Here is a 22707-nt window from a genome sequence, read left to right on the forward strand (position 1 = left end):
TGCAAGTAGAATTACGAACTGATATTTAGAGGCTATTCATACTACACTGTACTCATCTTTGCAAATGTCTATAGGGTACTTTACACGCTGCGATATCGGTACCGATATCGCTAGCGAGCATACCCGCCCCCGTGGGTTGTGCATCACAGGCAAATCGCTGCCCGTGGTGCACAACATTGCTAACACCCGTCACACGGACTTACCTTCCCTGCGACGTCGCTGTGACCGGCAAACTGCCTCCTTTCTAAGGGGGTGGTTCGTGCGTCGTCACAGCGACGTCACACGGCAGCCGTCCAATAGTAGAGGAGGGGCGGAGATGAGTGGCTGGAACATGCCGCCCACCTCCTTGCTTCCTCATTGCCGGTGGACGGAGGTAAGGAGATGTTCGTCGCTCCTGCGGTGTCACACATAGCGATGTGTGATGCCGCAGGAACGAGGAACAATATCGCTAGTGCCCAAACAACGATATATGGTGTTAGAACGACCTCTCCAAAACCAACCAATTTTACCACTTTTGGGATCGTTGAAGGTCGCACGTACGTGTCACATGCTGCGAAGTCGCTAACGACGCCGGATGTGCGTCACAAACACCGTGACACCGACGATATATCGTTAGTGGTGATGTTGTAGCGTGTAAAGCACCCTTAGTTTTACAAACTCTCAGACCTTCTGGTTAACCATCCACTTGCTACCTGCCAGTTAACACAAACACTCAGGGTTTGTTTATATTCTGTTACCTTGGAGACATTTAGGTGTATATAGGAGCTACAAGCACAAAACACCTGCATCATTTAAAGTGGATATACCCTTTAATGGTCATGTATGTCCCAAGTCTTATGTCCGTTCTTTACGTATAAGAAGGAATAATTTGGTTAGACACATTTTAGGACGGTAGATCTTATTCATAATAAATATAACTATTGTAAATGAGGTGCTGTCTGAAAACCAAGAAGAAGAAGGGATTACACATCTGTCCATGTCACATTCAGGATCCCAGGTCTCTAATGTTATTCTACTTCTTCCATACTGGTGGTCAGCGAGAACAAGGCTGGTGGGGACAGCTGGGAGAACTCATAGACGTCGTACGGAGAGCGGACAAGTGCTGTTCCTGTAAATTAATAGGGATTACAGCCATGAAATGTCCCAGAGAAGCACAGACCTGTTATATTCTAGCAATAATTGTACTTATAATATATCCTAGAAATGTCAAAAGGGAAAGAACAAAATGATTAACTGCAAATTACAACATTTACTTTTTCATCATATTGTGATCTTGTAGAAGACATCTCTGTTATGTAGAGAGATTGACAATAGGCAATGGCCAACTTAGGAAAATTGTTCTTGAACCTTCTATTTAAATGTCTGGTCTGCAGTTTTACTTTTTCATTGGTGTGTTCTTCAGGCTTCTGGAGTTTAGCGTGCTTAGTAAAATACATGACTTCCTATGTGCATGACCATGATTTGAGTACACATGAAATCATACTAACTGGCCTATACAATGGTACAGAAAGTGTTCAGACCGCTTTAAATTTTTCCCTCTTTGTTTCATTGCAGCTATTTGGTAAATTCCAAAAAGTCAATTTTTTTTCTCATTAATGTACACTCTGCACCCCATCTTGACAGAAAAAAAACAGAAATGTAGAAATTTTTGCAATTTTTTTTAAAGAAGAAAGACTGAAATATCACATGGTCATAAGTATTCAGACCCTTTCCTCAGACGCTCATATTTAAGTCACATGCTGTCCATTTCCTTGTGATCCTTCTTGAGATGGTTCTACGCCTTCATTGGAGTCCAGATGTGTTTAATTAAACTGATTGGACTTGATTTGGAAAGGCGCACACCTGTCTATATAAGACCTCACAGCGCACAGTGCATGTCACACCAAATGAGAATCATGAGGTCAAAGGAACTGCCCAAGGAGCTCAGAGACAGAATTGTAGCAAGGCACAGATCTGGCCAAGGATACAAAAAAATTTCTGAAGTACTCAATGTTCCTAAGAGCACCGTGGCCTCCATAATCCTTAAATAGAAGAAGTTTGGGACCACCAGAACTCTTCCTAGACCTGGCTGTCCAGCCAAACTGAGCAATCATGGGAGAAGAGCCTTGGTGAGAGAGGTAAAGAAGAACCCCAAAACCACTGTGGCTGAGCTCCAGAGATGCAGTAGGGAGATGGGAGAAAGTTCCACAAAGTCAACTATCACTGCAGCCCTCCACCAGTCGGGTCTTTATGGCAGAGTGGCCTGACAGAAGCCTCTCGTCAGTGCAAGACATATGAAAGCCCGCATAGAGTTTGCAAAAAAACACATGAAGGACTCCCAGTCTATGAGTGATAAGTTTCTCTGGTCTGATGAGACGAAGATAGAACTTTTTGGTGATATTTCTAAGCGGTATGTGTGGAGAAAACCAGGTACCTCATCACCTGCCCAATACAATCCCAACAGTGAAACATGGTGGTGGCAGCATCATGCTATGGGGGTGTTTTTAAGCTGCAGAGACAGGACGACTGGTTGAAATTGAAGGAAAGATGAATGCGGCCAAGTACAGACATCTCCTGGAAGAAAACTTCTTCGAGAGTGCTCTGGACCTCAGATTTGGCCAAAGGTTCACCTTCCAACAAGACAATGACCCTAAGCACACAGCTAAAATAACAAAAGAGTGGCTATGGAACAACTCTGTGACCATTATTGACCGGCCCAGCCAGAGCCCTGACCTAAACCCAATTGAGCATCTCTGGAGAGACCTGAAAATGGCTGTCCACCAACGTTCACCATCCAACCTGACGAAACTGGAGAGGATCTGCAAGGAAGAATGGCAGAAGATCCCCAAATCCAAGTGGAAAAAACTTATTTCATTATTCCAAAGAAGACTCATGACTGTACTAGCTCAAAAGGGGTCTTCTCAATACTGAGCAAAGGGTCTGAATACTTATGACCATGTGATATTTTGGTTTTTCTTGGTTAAAAAAATTAGCAAAAATGTCTACAATTCTGTTTTTTTTCTGTCAAGATGGGGTGCAGAGTGTACATTAATGAGAAAAAAATGAACTTTTTTGAATTTATCAAATGACTGCAATGAAACAAAGAGTGAAAAATGTAAAGGGGTCTGAATACTTTCCGTACCCACTGTAGTACCCACTGTATATCCATGTCACTGTATATCCATGTTCTTCTGTTGCAACCTCTAACTTCACCATCTTTACTGTAGAATGGCAGCACCTCTGGTAATATACACGTCCCTGGTGCCTTAATAATGTGTAGCCATATTACATCTAGCTGAATCTGTGTCCTGACAGAGTTTTACAGCGCTCTGCGTGTAGTGCAACACAAGGGTAACAACAGAAATGGTATAGAAGGAAGGACCTGGCGTTAGGGAGCAGGGAGAGAAACACCTATTGCAACTCACCTGAGTCTGTACCATTTGTTCCCTAACGTCCCTAAACAGGTCCTTTACCCTGTCACCGTCATGTGCCTAAGCCCTCGCTTGCCCTGACCTCATGGTGGCTAGTGAGAAGGCTGGCGAGAACACTAGTCTCACCACTGCAACAATACAACACAAGGTAAGGGAGAGAGACAGCGTGAGAATAGACACTAAAAGGAAAACACTCCAAGCTCCTCCAATGCAGCTAAACACCACCACTGCAATGAATGAATAGCTATGAGTGCCAAGCTTCTTCCAGACACAGGCTGATTCCAAATTGGTCAGCATAGAAATAAGAATCTATAACCAGCATCGCCTGATAAGACATGTGACTTTTTATAGTGACGGGGAGTGAGCACAAAAGAGCTGCACCTGAAATTAAGGCTACAAAGGACAACCAGATAGGAAAGAGTCCATAACCCCTACATAAGTAAAATCAAGTAGCTTTATTCAAATACAAGTTGTAGACCTGCGAACAATAAGGCTTTGTGACCTTCTAGTCCCAGACTCGTCAGAGGTTTCCCAGAGCAGGACACACTCATGACACAATGGTGATATAGATGATTCCAAATGCTGATCAGGTTTCTGGTCTACCTCACAGGAGAAGGCACAGACTGTACCTGTGCAATAGCACGCAGGTCACAGGCAGGGTTTCTCACCAGCCAATAGCACAAAGAGGCAGCCATGCTACAGCAAGGGTCTACAACTTGTGTCTCAAAGACCACGTGTGGCTCTTGATAGCATTTTGTGTGGCCCCTATCCATGCTGGTCTGTAGTTGCTCACATCTATTTCCCATGCAAAAAATGAACAGTATGAAGTAGTGTGGATGCAGGGATGGAGAAGTACAAATAGTGCACTGTGACCATTTGTTGGCATACTTAGCAACATTTAAAAGTCAAAATTAAGGATATTTTAAGCCCCACGGCAATGAATGTCTCTACATAAGCCACTTTTGCACTTGGTCCCTCTTTTGTTTGGGCAAAAAAGGGACTGTTAAAAATTATGTCAGTGGCATCAACAGAATGCGGACCACTGTGTTTCACTCCAATAAGGAGCAGATGAGGTGGAGAGGTGTCTAGTATGTTTTTGGGAGTAGTGGAACAATATGCATTTGACCCTGGTTTCATCCTTTCTGGAGTGCAAATAAAGAAGAAAAAGAAGACCACAGGTCTCCCGATAATTGCAGGTTTCACTTTCAGGACTCCCACCTAAGAGACATTTATAACATGTATAATTTCAACATGCCATAAATGTCTTGGATGGTAATACCTCTTTAATTTTACTGCAGTCCTTGAGAGTGGTTCAGCCTGACAATATTGCCCTTTGAACAGAAACGATTGTGCAGTCCTGATCTACAGGAAGCAGCCGGGAAGAGATTCATCATAAATAGTAGAATACTTAAAGGGAACCTGTCAGGTGCAATATGCACCCAGAACCACGAGCAGTTCTGGGTGCATATTGCTAATCCCTGCCTAACTGCCCCTGTATACACTAGCATAGATAAAGAGATCTTTAGAAAAAGTATGTCTAAAGATCTCATATGGAATGTTAATGAGGACAGCAACTAGTCCCCTGGGCGTTTTTTTCCTTGGCTAGTCAACCCCCCTTAACATGTTTCCTTGGCTAGTTAACCCTCTTAGTTCTGGGCACCACATTTTAAAAAAGACATCAACAAACTGGAGCAAGTTCAGAGAAGAGTGACTAGAATGGTGACTGGACTGCAAACCATGTCCTATGAGGAACGGTTACAGGATATAGGATTGTTTAGCTTGAAAAAGAGAAGACTGAGAGGAGACTTAATAGCGGTCTACAAATATCTTAAAGGCTGTCACACTGTAGAGGGATCAGTTTTATTATTATTTTCAGAAGGAAAGACTAGAAGCAATGGGATGAAACTGATGGGGAGGAGACACAGATTAGATATTAGAAAAAAACGTTTTGACAGTGAGGGTGATCAACGAGTGGAACAGGCTGCCATGAGAGGTGGTGAGGTCTCCTTCAATGGAAGTCTTTAAAAAGAGGTTGGACGGACATCTGTCTGGGATGATTTAGTGAATCCTGCTTTGGGCAGGGGGTTGGACTAGATGACCCAGGAGGTCCATTCCAACTCTAATATTCTATGATTCTATGTAAGCACACCCCTGTAGGCGTGCTAACATGCTAATGAATGCGCAGCGTCAGAGGATGATCTCACTCCCCTCTCTCCTGCTATCGCATTCGACGCTGGACTTTGGCTCAGTGCACATGATCCCCGCACTTGCGGTCATGCGTACTACACAAGTTTGAAGCCAGGACGTGTACACCCGGCTTTATAGTATGCATGACTGAAAGTCAGGGATCATGCACACTGAGCCGAAATTCAGGAGTCGGATGCGATGGCAGCAGAGAAGTGAGAGCGACCATCCTCTGACACATGTTAACAAACCCACAGGAGCATGCTTACATGCTAAGGGGGCCGATTAGCCAAGGGAACTAACGCCCTTGCGACTAGTCCCCGGCCTCATTGGCATTTCATATGGGATCTTTATAAATACGTTTTCTAAAGATCTCTTTTATCTATGCTAGTGTATACAGGGACAGTTAGGCAGGGACTAGAAATATGCACCCAGAACTGCTCGTGGTTCTGGGTGTATATTGCACCTGACAGGTTCCCTTTAAGGCACCAAAGTGTTTGTCACCCACTCCATTCTTGGGTTTTGCTATGACGAAGCCCAGATATTTTATATTTTAACCTCCTAAATGCTGCTCTCAATCTCAAACAGCAACATTTAAGGGAGCAATTTGGCTCAGGCGTCCATTGCCTCCTCACCCCTAATCTTCCTAAAACGGTGCCGATGGGCTGCCATACAAGCTGTGGGATGAGGGGCTTCCTAGAAGGCCGTTATTATACTACATACCGCAATATTGTAGTATTGCATTATAACAAACAAGTCATCAAATGATTGCAAAAAATAGTGTATAAAGCAACATTTTAAAAATACAAAACAAATATTTCAATCACTATCTCTTCTCTTTTTCCCTCCTAAGTTAAAATAAATGAATTATATAAAAGTATGGCTGGAAGGGAGCATGGCGAAGAACAAATTGAAGAACTGTATTACTGGTGAGCTCCTAAAGTCCTGCAAAGTCTTTTATGTGTTCAGGGGCAGTGTTACAGGTTTTTTTGTCAGTGCTCCAGTTGTGTAGTTATAAAACTTGTGTGGTGAGAAGTCTGGCAGATTGCTGTACAGTTATAAATGAGATAAAAATCATGCCTTTTCCCTGGAGAGCCGGAGATCATCAAACTCCAGTTACCAATCTCATCCACTGTAGGGAACGGCTTGACTGCAGACTAAGGGCGGCTTTGCACACTACGACATCGCAGGTGCGATGTCGGTGGGGTCAAATTGAAAGTGACGCATATCCGGTATCGCATGCGACATCGCAGTGTGTAAAGCCTAGATGATACGATTAACGAGCGCAAAAGCGTCGTAATCGTATCATCGGTGCAGCGTCGGCGTAATCCATAATTACGCTGACGCGACGGTCCGATGTTGTTCCTCGTTCCTGCGGCAGCACACATCGCTGTGTATGAAGCCGCAGGAGCGAGGAACATCTCCTACCGGCGTCACTGCGGCTTCCGTAGGATATGCGGAAGGAAGGAGCTGGGCAGGATGTTTACATCCTGCTCATCTCCGCCCCTCTGCCGCTATTGGCCGCCTGCCGTGTGACGTCGCTATGACGCCGCACGACCCGCCCCCTTAGGAAGGAGGCGGGTCGCCGGCCAGAGCGACGGTCCCAGGCCAGGTGAGTGCATGTGAAGCTGGCGTAGCGATAATTTTCGCTACGCCAGCTATCACACGATATCGTACCTGCGACGGGGGCGGGAACTATCGCGTGCGACATCGCAGCATCGGCTTGCGATGTCGCAACGTGCAAAGCCCGCCTAAGAGCTATGTATCAAAATATCCTGCGCGCTACAAAACTGCAGATTTATCAAAGATCATCATCCCAGGGGACAGAGCGAGGTCTCAGAATGAAGAAAGAATCTTCAAAATTGCAGTTATTTAATGGCAGCTGGTGGAAATATTCATGGACTTTCTTTAGACTAGTCTTCATGGTCAGTGACCACATTTATGTAAGCCGTCTTCTCATCCATCATCTACACTGTTAAGGCTAGGATTGATAAAACATTTTGTAAGTACGTCCACATGTGGAACTGTCGCGGGCGGAGGAGGGGACGCTGCGCTCGCCCACTGCTCGGGTCCGGCTACTTCTGCTGCTGCTGCTCGGTGGTGGCTCGAGTGGTGGGCCGGATCCCGGGGACTCGAGCGGCGTTCCTTGCCCGTGAGTGAAAGGGGGTTTGGTGTGTGGTTTGGGGGATATTGTCCGTGATGCCACCCACGGTTGTGGTGAAGTTGTGACACCACCGCTGCTCTGGACGGGGATCCCGGGAGCGATGACAGGGAGCAGCTTGGATGTTGTTTTCTCCCCTCCGTGGGTAGGGGGATTGGTTGTCCCGGGGCCCGGTGAGGGTTTTAGGGATGGCAGGCGGGTTACGGGGCCTGGTGAGGTGCAGGGTCGCGGGGGCAGCGCTGTGCCGCACGGCACGGTGGTACTCACTCAGCCTATGAATAATGCAAAGTCTCCGGTAAAACAAACGGCTGGATGGACGGGTCCCACAGACGGCTGCGGTGTTTTTCCCCTGACCCCAGGTTGGTAGTGTAAGTCCTTTCCTTCACCTTCGTGTACGCTCCTCCTGCGCTCCGGTTTCCAGCTGGCTCCCCGGTTCGGTACCAGTGGGCCACCGCCCAGCCCCGGCTACCTACGGTTCCACCAAGACTGTCTTCCTGGCTCCCGCAGACGGCCACTACCGTCTGCCTGACTCTCTACACGAGGGCCCTAGGCTCCAACCTAGGCCCCAGTCTGCGTCTGCCTCTCTGCAGACCTCCTCTCTCTTCCTCTGCCTGGACTTCACTGCGTTGTTTCCTGCCTCAGACCAGCTAGACTCCTGGGTGGGCGTCTCCATCTGCCTGACTCCGCCCACCTGGTGTGTCTGTCTGAGCCCGAGGGAGGAAATCAGGTCTCCCTGGGGGTGCCCGCTGTGAACTGCTGGGGGTGGGTGTGTGTGTGTGTGTGTGTTGTTACCTGTGGCCCCTGGCTTGTCCAGGGCGCCACAGAACTATGAGGGGGATTATGGAGATATTTATGGAAACTTTGGCCGGAGTAGATGTAGACCATGACACTCTTTAAACAGGAACATGTACACTATAAGGGCAAAAGTATTGGAACAACAACACTTCACACTCACAGGAGATTTTATGACCTCTCATTCTAAATCCAAAGGCATTAATATGGAGCCCATCCCTTATTTTCAGCTATAACAGCTTCACTCTTCTAGGAAGGATTTCTACAAGATCTTGGAGGTGTCTGTTGGAACATTTGCCCATTCATCATCCAGAAGAACATTTGTGACGTTAGACATTGATGTTGGAGGAGAGGGTCAGGCTCACTATCTCCATCCTAGTTCACAGGAAAGGTGTTGAAAGGGGTTGAGGTTCAGGCTCTTTGAAGGCTGTCATGTTCTTCATGTGACCCTCCTGAGCCACTTCACTGCTTCTCTGAGCCCTCAGTTTTGCTGACCCTGCTTACTATGCTCCTGCTCTACCACTACTGCCCTGGTAAGCCATATCTGGATTGTAAGACGCAGCCCCATTTTACTCAAAGTTTTTGGGGTAAAAAAGTGCATCTTATAATCCGGAACATACGGATGCGGATACGGAATATATGTATATACGGATACGGAACATAATTGTCCGAAATGTCTAGGTATGCTGAAGCATGAATATTTCACTTCTCTGGAATTAAGGGGATTCAGCGACCCCTGGAAAATAACCCTACAACATTACCCTTCTCTTACAGTTTGCACAATGCACTCAGGCAGGCAACGTTCTCCTGGCATACTCTAAACCTAGACTCGTCCATCAGACAACAGATAGAGAGGTGTGATCTGTCACTCAGAAGGAAAAAAAGATGATCCAGCTCAGCTGTGGTAAGGTCCAGCATGCAAGGAAAACACTCTGGCAGTGCAGGGATCCAATGAAAGAAAAAACAATCCAGCTTCTGGAATAATATAAAATCTTGTGCAAGCTTTATTTTAAAGGACGTAAAAATTATAATTACAAGGGACAAAATAGGGAGCCCATGTGCGGCTACGCGTTTCGAATGCTGCCTGCATTCTTTGTTAAGCCTGAATCTGGTCTGTCACTGCACAGAACCTGTTTCCACTGCTCCAGAGTCCAGTGGTGGTGGCTTTACTCCCCTCCATCTGACACTTGGCATTGTACTTTGCGATGTAAAGTTTACATGCAACTGCTCAGCCATGGAAACCCATGTCAAGAAGCTTCTGGTGGGGCCCAGTTTTGTGATCATGTTAATACCAGAGGAGATTGGACTCTGCAGTTATGGAGACACAAGAGTGGTGGTGACTCTTCTGCCCTCTGCTCCTCAGCACTTGGCCATCTGCTCTGTAACGTTACGTGGTCTCCACTCCGTTGCTGAGTTGCTGCAGTTCCTTACACTTTTTAATCATCACTCACAAGTGATAGTTGAACATTTAGGTGGGAAGAAATGTCATGAACTGACTTGTTACACCAGAGGCTCCTATTTTAGGACCGCACTGGTATCAGTGAGCACTCTACCACCAGCCGTTCTGTCACCCGTTGGTAGAGGCAGACACTATGGCAAGGGGATGAATTTTAAACACCTGTGGCAATGGCTGAATGAATAACCTGAATTCAGTGATTAAGATGTGGGTCCAAATACTTTTTCCATATAGTGTGGGTATTCATCTATATCTTTTTTTGCGTCATAAAGACCACACATCTTGCTGTATAAGGTGATCTTCCGTGTTCCATCAGTAGATTCAGAGATGAATCCCTTACCTGTGAATGCGCAGGATGATTTACTCGTTCCTACTGCCTTCCAGCTGCTTATATACCTGCAGGGGAAATTGACAAAATTACACTTATGATAAAATTCCTGTTCTCGGACGGAGATCAGGACAAGAATGTTCATCGCTCTGCTAGATGAATGGTGGTGTCAAAAACGCCCAGGGATTGTCCTCAGCTGTTTCATCTCACCTCTAGGTATGATGCAAGGTTAAACAGCCCAATTCTTCAAGGCTTTCTTTAAACACAACGGGGCAGATTTACTAATCCTGTCCTATGTTAAAAAAGACAGTCTTGGAAAGTGTCAGATTTATCAGTGGCTCCTGGTCTGCATTTAAAATCTGGCACATGTTATTTTAAGCAATGCCCAAAAAAATATGCCCCACCTCTGTGAAACTGCACCCCACACCCTTTTTAGTCCATGTGCACATGTGATGCCCTGGCAAAACCAGGTAGTCACACATTAGGCCCCCGCATAACACCATCCCTCACAGGGTTACATACAGCCGACCTGAAACCCTAGTCACCCCCCCTCAGGGCAAGATAGCCACACCAGTGGGCAGGACCAGGCGGTTAGGAAACGCCCACCTAGGGATCTAGACAGCCCGGGGCGAGAAAACAAACAGTCAAGTTCAAGTCTAGAGTTGAAGTGTAAGGTTCAAGTTGAGAGGAGTGGAGGCTGGGGCTAGGTGTAGCTCCAGCAGAGGAGAAGCTCAAGTTGAACGGTGCCAGGGTTGGAGCTCTGGTACCTTGGCTAGGTGGCAGACGGTGGTCTCCGTCGGCAGGCGACGGGAAGATGGCAGCCGGAGATTCGAGGTGGACCGGCACAGGGTTGGAGCCCGCCGGTACCGACACCAGATACCCGACCCGGAAACCGTGCACAGAGGGGGTACTCGGATCCTGAAGTCAGGACCGGAACCAACGGCCTAACTAATCAACCGATTGAGGGCAGGATTATAGGTCCTTTCCCAACCAAAGTCCTAAAAGCAAACAACCACCCACAGAGAGGGATAGGGCAACCGCCAGGGCCCATAGATCCCACTGGTCAGCGTCAGCGTGCACGGCTCCTCAGGTACTCAAAAATCCGGGAGCGGACTCCCGTGTTCCATACTGGGAAGTCTAAACAAACAACAGAACTAGTGCAGAGGAAAAGACGGCGACCACCAGCCTGGGTGGGGGACCAGAGTACAACCGGCCGCGGCGGCCGGCCACCAGCACCTTGGTTTACCAAAAGACTCGTGTGATTCATTTAATTGTGAGTAACCAAACATCCCCTGGTACATCCGGGCGCGCAAGCCCCTGCCATCGCCATACCCTGCACAGAGACATTGGGTCTCGGGGCAACCATCCGTACCCACGGAGGGGTTAACATCCAGCTGCCACTACATCTCCCCCGGGTGTCCCACAACAGCAGCGGTGGTGTTTCACTTCACCACACATTGTGGGTGGCGTCACGAACTGAATACGGCCAAGGCCGTACAACTACGTCCCCCTTTTCATTTGGCATGTCCGCGTGACCCCCAGGTCCGGAGGATCCCTTGAGCCACACAGCGGGTCCGGATCCGAGCAGCCCGGCTGCTACAGGCGTGGGGGCGGCACACACACGTTGAGTATTTGTGTTATGGGGTGTGGTGGGATGACCGGGGCTCCTAAACTGGCCCCCAGGCTAGGGGGGACACTAGCTGTCCCCGATACCAGAGAATCATCTGATGGTGATGATGTCTGAACCTCCTTCCTTCCCCTACCCCTGTACAGCCCTGATTTAATACCCTTCTATATCACCCCAGGGGAGGGCCAGGACAGGATTGGTAGAACGGGCGGGATGTTATGTCCCACTCATCTCCGCCCCTCCGCTTCTATTGGCCGGCCGCTTAGTGACGCCGCAGTGACGTCGCTATGACGCCGAACGCCCCTCTCTCTTGAAGGAGGGATTTTTCAGCGGGCACGGCAACGCCGCTGACCAGGTATGTGCGTGTGACGCTGCCGTAGCGATAATGTTCGCTATGGCAGCGATCACCAAATGTCGCACATACGATGGGGGCGGGTGCTATCGCGCTCAACATCGCTAGCAACCGCTAGCGATGTCGCAGCGTGTAAAGCACCCTTTAGAGTCTGTCGTGTGAACAGCATTGATACCGCCAGGACACACGGCGAGTTATGGACCATGTGACAGTTTGGTGAATTTTTTATCTCAGTATTTGTTAGCCAACATCCAGAGTGGGTAAAAAATACAGAAGTGGTGCCCGTGTTTCTATTATACTTTTGCTCTGATTTTGCAACTACTGGTTTTGCCTTACAAATGCTGAGGTAAAAGACTCACCAAATACTCAGTGTGTGCACGTGGCCTTAAGGGAACCAGACAACTGATTGATGGTGCCCATACTGTATATGAAGAATGAATCAGATACTGGCTCTGTATTTCATGTGTGTAACGAGACAACTGTCACTCAAGGGGTACAAGGTGGGGAGATGCTGCCAGAGCCCGCTTCAAAACTAATCACCCAAGCCACTTGGTACTGGCCAGCTGTTACATGTACTGTATGTATGTCTTATCTGGCTTTAGTGACAGAGACAGTGCCTGATTCATGTTGCACATTGGTTCGGTTACACCGTCTTTGAAAAGTAAGATTTTAATCAATCCTCAATCCTCAACACTGAGGACATTTTTTAGATATTCAATTGGGTTCAAACCAGAAGACATATTGTCACACACAGAATAGGGGATGTCTGGAGCACGGCGTAACACAGAGGTTACAACAGGGATTTAAAGGGGGTGGAAGGCTCTTACGGAGGAAGAGGGGAGACGGGTCACCACCGCCGATCACTGCAGAAACACCAGCCGCTGCCGACCCCAGCAGATGCACCGGCCGCCAAGGCACACAGCAGCTCCGCCGGCCACCGCACAGATTCTCTGACTCCTGTGACCCCTCTCAATCACCACCTGGTAAGCTACATTCGGATTTTAAGACGCACCCCTCATTTTCCTCCCAAATTTTTGAGGGGAAAAGTGCGTCTTATAATCTGAAAAATACGGTATGTCAGTGTTTCATATCAGTGTACAGAGTAATTGCCAGGAGCCGATCACGAGCCTTCTGACCCAAATTAATAGTATCTAAGCTTAGGAGGCTAATACTTCGGGTCAGGAGATTCCCCATCGGTTTGCGGTCTGTAAGTGGATTGTGAAAAATGGACATAGGAATGCAGCATAAAGGAAATCATACTCATCATACAGTTTCAGGATGAAATCCAAGAAAGATAGGCGGTGGAGCACTGGGGGTTATGTACTCAGAAATAGGCTTCAGACAACTTTAGCAATGACTGGTCCATTATGAAAAGGAGGTGCCGCTGTACACAGGGACAATGTATGAGATATGAAAGCCTGTAACATTAGCGGGATTTAGTGCAGCCCTGTGATATCACTAAGAAGCAGAATTTGCTTTCAGGCACAAAACTGGATAATATCGGATCCTGCGCAGAGTAAACACAGATGTCCTTATGGGTTTTTCCTCTGCTAACCAGCTTTTCTATGAGAATATTCTGTTTATTGCCGCAGCCCCGGTCCCAGGACTCCGATTATTTCCCTGCTTCTGGCGCAGAGACTTAAATTCTTATCTCATTGTTGGCACTTAAAGTGAATTGCAAACATCATATTAAGGGGGTGCTACAGTAATAGGGGGGCCGCACTACCGGAGAGCTAATACACAGTAGTCCACAGGGTGGTATCTGTATCCCGAGGGGGGTACTGCAGCCTGGGAAACTCCGGACGTGCAGCAAATAACACACAGATACTGCCAGCAGCACGAACCGCACTAGATTATATTTTCTATCATTTTTTGCATTTATTCTCATACCGCCTTAATATCTTCACTGTCAATTCTAGCAGAAAGACATAAAATACCATAGAGCAGAAGCTGCAGATCTGTATAATAATGGTTAAAAGATGCAGCCGCAGAGATCTGATGTCGGCTGAGCTGGGCTGTGGACTGTCTCCTCTATATGCAATAGAGGTGAGGTTACACACAGCTCATCAATGAGAAAACTAGCAGAGCTGCAGCAGAAAAAACTGTATTTTTTATCAAAATTACAGCAAGAAGCCCAGTAAGTGAAACACCACTGGAATAAGGGTCTGTGTCTCTACTTTGTGCTGTCCTTGGAGTGAAAAGTAACATCTGGTGACAGATTCCCTTTACATAGTTACCGTACATATTTACTTAGGTTGAAAAAAGACCCCGGTCCATTTAATTCAACCTTCCTCCACCAATTATACACTTTGTCACTAAGGCTGAAGGAAGACCTTATGTTCATCTAGCCTATTTTTAGTGCCGCTATTCTCTATTGTTGAACCTGTGGAAGGCAAAAACCCACAGAGTAGAAGCCAGTTTTCTTCATAGGGAAAAAAAATATTTCCCGACTCCTAAGCTGGGTCAACTATCTACCTGTAATATTGTTATTCATTACCTTCTATACTGTTGCTATCAAGAAAATCATCCATTCCTCTCTTAAATTCATTCAGTGAGTTGGCCATCACCACTTCCTCATTAAGAGAGTTCCAGAGCCTCACTGCTCTTACCGTGAAGAACCCTCTTCTATGCTGGTGCAGAAATTTTCTTTCCTCCAAATGAAGAGAACGCCCCCTTGTTCTTGTCATAGTCTTTGGTACAACCAGATCATGGGAGAGATCTCTGTATTGCCCTCTGATATACTTGTACAAATTTATTAGGTCTCCCCTAAGTCTTCTCTTTTCTAGAGTAAATAGGTAAGTCCGTGTGACGGGCCTGGCGATATTGTGCGCCATGGGCAGTCATTTGCCCGTGATGCACAAACGACGGGGGCGGATGCTTTCACGAGCGACATTGCTAGCAATGTCGTTGCGTGTAAAGCAGCCTTAAGTCTTTTTCCATGTCTGATTTCCCCTGCAGTTTTCCATTTAGTAAGTAATCGTAGCATCTGTTTCTCCTTCCCATGTGCATAACCTTACACTTATCTGTGTTAAACCTTATTTGCCATTTTTCAGCCCAATTCTCCAATTTAATCAAATCCATCTGTAGTTCCAAACTGTCCTCCTTTGTGTTAACTACCTTACATAGTTTTGTATCATCTGCAAATACTGATATTTTACTCTGTAAGCCATTCACCAGATCAATAAATATATTAAAAAGTAGAGGGGCCCAATACAGACCCCTGTGGCACCCCACTAGTAACCCTGGCCAAAACTGAGTATGCACCATTAATAGCCACTCTTAATGCACCATTAATAACCAACAATGTTGTGTACTGAGGAAATCATCCAGCCCTTTTATAAAAAGCTGTTATAGTATCTGCCATTACTACCTCTTGAGGTAGGGTATTCCACGGTCTGACTGCTCTAACTGTAAAGAACCCTTTCCTATTTAGCTGCCGGAATCGCTTTTCTTCCACTTGCAGTGTATGCCCCCTGGTCCTTAGTATTGTCTTTGGAAGGAAAAAGTCAGGTGCTAGTCCTTTACTGTATATTGGCCACACATGTATTTATACATATAAATGAGATCTCTAAAGCCTGCTTTACACGAGACGATAGATTGTGCGATAGCACAATCGATCGTACCCGCCCCCGTCGTTTTTGCGTCACGGGCAATTAGTTGCCCGTGGCGCACAAACTCGTTTAACCCCCGTCACACGTACTTACCTTCCGGACGACCTCGCATTGGGCGACGAACGTCCACTTCCTGGAGTGGGAGGGACGTTCGGCGTCACAGCGACGTCACACGGCAGCCGGCCAATAGAAGCGGGGGGGCGGAGATGAGCGAGATGTAAACATCCCGCCCACCTCTTTCCTTCCATTAAGCCATCGGATGCCACGGGACGCAGGTAAAGCTGCTGTTCATCGTTCCCGTGATGTCACACGGAGCAACGTGTGATCCCACGGAAACAATGAACAACCGCCGCCATTTTAATTAAACAATTTTATGAAACCTAGCGACGAGTACACGATTTACGATTTGTGAGCGATACTGTGTTGCTAGGAGGTGTCACACGAGACGACGTTGTGTGGTATGCCGGATGTGCATCACGAAAACCGTGACCCCAACGACACATCGCACAATCTATCGTCTCGTGTAAAGCCCGCTTAAGACGTCTTTTTTAAATTAATCAGATGGAACTGATTTTGAACCTGCTTTTATCAGATACTTTACATTTGCACAGTCTGTTGTTGCCTATATCCTTGAACCTGCCCATCTGCGTTGGTCAACATATGTGCGATTTTACAGTAAGCCATATGACCATTGTCCTATGTAAGTTGGCACGGTAATGGCTGATTGCAGCACTGGACCATGTGGTTATGCCCTAAGGGTATGTGCGCACGTTGCTTTTTACCTGCTTTTTTGCTGCTTTTTTGCTGCTTTTTCTTCTGCGCTGTTTAATGCCAAAATGGATGTGTTCTTCTATTCAAGCAAAGTCTATGGGAATTTGGGTTTCTTGTTCACACTATGTTGTTCAAAATGCTGCCTTTTTGAGGCAGAACTTTGGTCAAAAACTCAGCTTTTCAAAGAAGCAACATGTCAATTGTTTTTGCCATTTGGGTTTTGCACTGCAAAGCTGAGTTTTTGACCAAAGTTCTGCCACAAAAAGGCAGCATTTTGAACAACATAGTGTGAACAAGAAACCCAAATTCCCATAGACTTTGCTTGAATAGAAGAACACATCCATTTTGGCATTAAACAGCGCAGAAGAAAAAGCAGCAAAAAAGCAGGTAAAAAGCAGGTAAAAAGCAACGTGCGCACATACCCTAAGAGAGTCTTTCAGTTTCTGAAAATTTATCTGAGTGACGAACTACACCTGACTACAGCTTTGGAGCAACACAACTCCGATGCTTTCATTGAGATATGTTACTGATATATACAGTAATGTGCAAAGGCTTTAGTTAGGTGTAAAAAAATGCTGCAAAGCAAGAATGTTTCAAAAAAGAAATGCTAACCACTGCTCGTGGTCCTGGGTGAATATTGCACCTGACAGGTTCCCTTTAAGGGGTACTTTGCACACTGCGACATCGCTAGGCGATTGCAGCGATGCCGAGCGCGATTATCCCTGCCCCCGTCGCAGATGCGATATCTTGTGATAGCTGCCATAGCAAACATTATCGCTACGGCAGCTTTACATGCACTCACCTGCCCTGCGACGTCGCTCTGGCCGGCGACCCGCCTCCTTCCTAAGGGGGCGGGTTGTGCGGCGACACAGCGACGTCACATGACAGGAGGCCAATAGAAGCGGAGGGGCGGAGATGAGCGGGACGTAAACATCCCGCCCACCTTCCTTCCTCATTGCAGGCGGGACGCAGGTAAGGAGATGTTCCTCGCTCCTGTGGCTTCATACACAGCGATGTGTGCTGCCGCAGGAACGAGGAACAACATCGTACCTGTCGCTGCAGCGCAATTATGGAAATGACTGACACTACACAGATCACCGATTTACGACGCTTTTGCGGTGCTTCTAGGCTTTACACGTTGCGACGTCGTTACCAGCGCCGGATGTGCGTCACTTTCGATTTGACCCCGCCGAGATCGCAGTAGCGATCTCGCAACGTGCAAAGTACCCCTAAGTGAACTATAGGAAGTCTGGAGAGCAAAATTAAAGAAAAACTGTCCAAGGAACAATTGAGTAAGCTCAATTCTGACCTGGATAGTGAATTTCAAAAATGGGACAAGTCTATACGTGAGGTCAAAACCAAAAAGTTTCATAGAGATTTGAATGATCTCACTAATATAATAAATAACAATAGAATAAGGGTCAGCGCTAGACCCAATGTTGCAATGATTCTGCAGCTAATTTTACTAGGCTAAAAACCCTTTAATGCCCAGAAATAAATTCATCTGTATAATATAGAATTACCTATATGTAAAAATTTGCGCTGAACCACAACAATGCATTGAGAAATAATGTTTTATTCTGTTTTATTCTCCACTCACACCAAAAAATATATAGAACCTCTACTAAAACATCACATAACATAAAAAACAAATATACAAGTACTTGATTATGATTTAAAACTACTGAATATAAGTCTCAAGAAAGGGTTTTATATGAGTCTTTACAAAATACACAAAAGCCCATAATATAAATGAATAATAATTTGTATTACTACACCAGAGTCCTCAAATGTCACTTTGAGTCACGCACTTCACATAAGCTGCAGTTGCCTTTATAGGGTTAAATATTAACACCACATCTAGCGCATTAACGCCAGATGTGTCCAAAATGTAACAATTCAGCAGGCAATGAAAGTCTCTGCACTATATGTTTGTTTCTTCAGTGCAAGGCTCCAGCAAATTAAAGACAACTTATGCTCTGTGGATTTCAAAGTGTGCCTGAATACAAGTTTACAACGGGACACCACAGATTCTTCCTTTGCAGGCTCCTGGATTCCTAAAAAGCAGATAACACTTCAGTGTTTAAATAACAACTTAAATACACAGGCTCCGGCAGATTAAAGGAATTTCTGCGCTGCCGGTTTTTAATTGTGCCTGATTGCAGGTCCACAGCAGGGCACTGTAAACTTCTCCTGTGCAGGCTCCTGGATTCCTAGAAAGCAGACACCGCTTGATTACCAACCACGGGACTCCAGGGTATGAATGCCTTCCCGGGTAAGAAGTTTGAATGAAGGACACAGTCCACTTATTCTGCCACGGGTAAATTAACACTTTGACAGGTAGACAAGTCTCTATATTGTGGGTTATTATTAAAGGTACCTGATCGCAGAATCTTCAGCGGGGGTGCAGTGATTCCTCCCCTATGTGAGCTCCTGCGTTCCTGTAGTGGAGATACCGCCAAGGCTTTTAGTTTGCAGCAGAGCTCCAAGGTACAAAATCCTTCTAGATTCCGAAGAATTGATTAGGGCATTCACTCTTTCCAGCAAAGTTAAACTTTGGAGGTTTGAATCCACACACAATCCGGCTGTTCCGCCGTAGAAAGAAAGTAGGTGCAAATGAGCTTGATCCGACGCGCGTTTCGGGGGCGTTGCCGGTCCCCTTGAGACTTATATTCAGTAGTTTTAAATCATAATCAAGTACTTGTATATTTGTTTTTTATGTTATGTGATGTTTTAGTAGAGGTTCTATATATTTTTTGGTGTGAGTGGAGAATAAAACAGAATAAAACATTATTTCTCAATGCATTGTTGTGGTTCAGCGCAAATTTTTACATATAGGTAATTCTATATTATACAGACTAATATAATAAAGTCTATAAATGGAATTATAAAAGGAACAGAAACTTTAACAGCATGTCGTGAAGTGGATCTATTTTTTCGGTCTCAGTGACCTCTGGAGAAGGTGGACAAGAGGAACGGACAGAGTTAGCGATTAGTAAAAGGTTACGATCCAATAAAAATCAACAATCCAATTCAAGCAAGACATCTAAGGGTAACAACAATCAGGGAAAGGGGGAGAGAGATGATTAGATGCAGGTAATTAACCAATCCGCACATAGGCTCAATAAATTCCAGTTAGAAGTTTTAAGGTACCGTCACACTAAGCGACGCTCCAGTGATCCCACCAGCAACCTGACCTGGCAGGGATCGCTGGAGCGTCGCTACAACGGGTTGCTGGTGAGCTGTCAAACAGGCAGATCTCACCAGCAACCAGTGATCAGCCCCCAGCCAGCAGCGACGCGTGGAAGCGATGCTGCGCTTGGTAACTAAGGTAAATATCGGGCAACCAACCCAATATTTACCTTGGTTACCAGCGCACACTGCTTAGCGCTGGCTCCCTGCACTCCTAGCCAGAGTACACATCGGGTTAATTACGCTGGTAACGAAGGTAAATATCGGGTAACCAAGCAAAGGGCTTCTTGGTTACCCGATATTTACATTGGTTACCAGCGTCCGCAGAAGCCGGCTCCCTGCTCACTGCACATTCAGTTGTTGCTCTCTCGCTGTCACACACAGCGATGTGTGCTTCACAGCGGGAGAGCAACAACTAAAAAATGGTCCAGGACATTCAGCAACAACCAGCGACCTCACAGCAGGGGCCAGGTTGTTGCTGGATGTCACACACAGCAACATCGCTAGCAACATCGCTGTTGCGTCGCAAAAGTCGTGCCTCAGCAGCGATGTTGCTAGCGATGTTGCTTAGTGAGACGTGGCCTTTAGAGAGAGGGCTAACCTTTTCACCAGTGGCTAATTTTAATCTTTTTACAGCCATCAAAGATACCCAGCTCTTCTCTCGTAAACTTGTCCTGAAGAAATTACACTCAAGGGGTAAACAAGAAAATAAGATGGAGCCTTTAGTTGGAGACAGTGCGGAGGAAATTTTGGAGAGTCTTTTGGATGAACAAGAATTGGAGTCAAAAGGTATGTTTCCTCTATATACGGCCCCTAAAGTAACCACATTTCCCTCCTTGTCCCTTTGTCCGGCAGTGGAGATGTTCACTAATTTAGTAATAAAGGAGTTTGAGCAGATCTCCACAAAACGCTGAAGGAACAATTTACTTATAACCAAAGAAGGGCCCTTAAGGAACTCCAATCCTTTGATGATATAGTAATTAAACCAGCGGACAAGGGGAGAAATGTGGTGTTTTGGCCCAAAACTATGTATGAGAGGGAGGCACAGCGGCAGTTGCATGACAAAAAAACCCCAAAAACATACTTAAAATTAAATTCCGGGGTGTGGCCTGGCCTTGGAGGAGACAAGACGCGTGTAAGCACAGCTCCTGGCCCGAGCCAAGAACTAACAGCGAAATAGAGCAGGAAACCAGCCCAAAGCCAGCCCATGGGAATCAAGAAGAAACGGGGACCGAAGGCAACGCTTGTGGGACAGTCTGCAACAGTAACTGGAGGCATAACCTGGTACCTAACAGGCCCCAGGCAAGCAGTCATGGCAGAAGTGACACCCAGCACAGCTTCACATACTTCTGACCGAGTGACTCCAGAGACGCAGGAAACCCTAGCGGGCGGTGAGTCAGCGTCCACGTGGAAGCAAGATGGCGCTGTGAGCTCAGGAACTGTACAGCAGACAGTGTCATGGTCACCAAGTGAATGTGAGTCCCTGTCAGGGGAGATACAGGAGCCGACCGAGCTGTGCAGCGGCAGCATGGGGCAGACGGAGCAGCCACAAACATTGGCTCTAAATAACAGTGCAGCAGGCACATGCAAGGCAGGGATCAGTTCAGAGCAGGAGATAACCCGTTCCTGATGGGGGAGGGGGGGAATAGTGGAGCAGCTATCAGAACACACAGCTCCTTCCAGCAAAGTTCCCTCTCACATCTCAAATTACCTAACACAGAAGCCCACTACCAGGTGGGTCAGAGGTCTGCAGGCACAAAAATGCTAAATATAAATACAGCACCAAGAAGTGAGCTCACATCACAGCTCCAAAGCACAGAGGCTGAGACAGACAACAAGGGGGACTCACGCTGGCCATGGATATTCAAAGCCTTGCTGCTTATATTAGGAACATTCCAACTACACATGATATGGAGCAGTATGTTGAAAGATTAGAAAAATCCTATGAAGCTGAATTGACAGTGCTGAAAGATGAGGTTCAGCACTGGGGTGGAAGAGTAACAGCAGTCGAGGCAACCACATCCACATTGTCTGCCCAAATCACAACACAAAAAGAGGACATGTCCTTTCACTCTTTTCCACTTCACTACCTGGCAGATAAGATAGATGACGCCGAGAACAGAGGAAGAAGAAACAATATAAGAATCAGAGGGCTCTCCCAGAATCGGTGTCCCCAGGCGAGCTGCATACTACACTTCACAAAATATTTAACCCCTTGCTCGGCTCCCCCAGAGATTCCCATCTGGAGCTGGATAGAGCCCACAGAGCCTTGGGCCCTAAACCTGTAGACCCAAACTACCCACAGGATGTAATCTGTAGAGTTCACAGATACCAAGTGAAAGACTCAATAATGACACAAGCCCGGGCGGCCGGAGATATTTGCTTTCAGGGATCCCGCTTGCAGATTCTCCCGGATTTGTCGAGATGGACCCTACAGAAAAGAAAAGCCCTGAGGCCCTTACTAGATATCCTAAGACGAGATAGCGCACATGCCGATGTCAGCTGCTGGCCACTGCACACCTACTACAAAGTATACTGGGCGGTGAGGGAGGTGAGTAGAATGGGGATTTTTTTGCTGTTTTTTTTTTATGAGCTAGAGACAGAACGGGGACTGTATATACCAGAAAATGGCTCAGGATAAGGACATATAGATACCAAGATGGGCGTAAGAAAGGGTCCTTATACACCAGGATGTGGATCATTTATATCAGGATGGGCCCAGGATAAGAACATATATACCAAGATAGGCCCAAGATAAGGCATAAATACCAGGATGGGCCCAGCATGAGGACATATATACCAGGATAAGTACATATGTGACGC

The 22707-nt window shown here is 46.5% G+C and overlaps 1 protein-coding gene across 3 annotated transcripts in view; it reads right to left on the reverse strand.

The window, feature by feature from the left end:
- Positions 1–819: 819 nt before the first annotated feature.
- C2H11orf65 (chromosome 2 C11orf65 homolog) overlaps positions 820–22707 on the reverse strand; it is a 98486-nt gene continuing 76598 nt past the window's right edge. For 2 of the 3 annotated variants that reach the window (XM_075334647.1, XM_075334646.1), the window contains 2 exons: positions 10344–10399; positions 820–1108 (listed from right to left, as the gene is read on the reverse strand). In XM_075334647.1, coding sequence (XP_075190762.1) covers positions 1008–1108; positions 10344–10399 — 157 coding nt within the window. In that variant the 3' untranslated portion in view covers positions 820–1007. The remainder of the gene's footprint in view (positions 1109–10343; positions 10400–22707) is intronic. The other variant, XM_075334648.1, reaches the window with a different exon arrangement.

The sequence above is a fragment of the Anomaloglossus baeobatrachus genome, chromosome 2 (genome assembly GCF_048569485.1).
Source record: "Anomaloglossus baeobatrachus isolate aAnoBae1 chromosome 2, aAnoBae1.hap1, whole genome shotgun sequence".
Lineage (NCBI taxonomy): Eukaryota > Metazoa > Chordata > Amphibia > Anura > Aromobatidae > Anomaloglossus > Anomaloglossus baeobatrachus.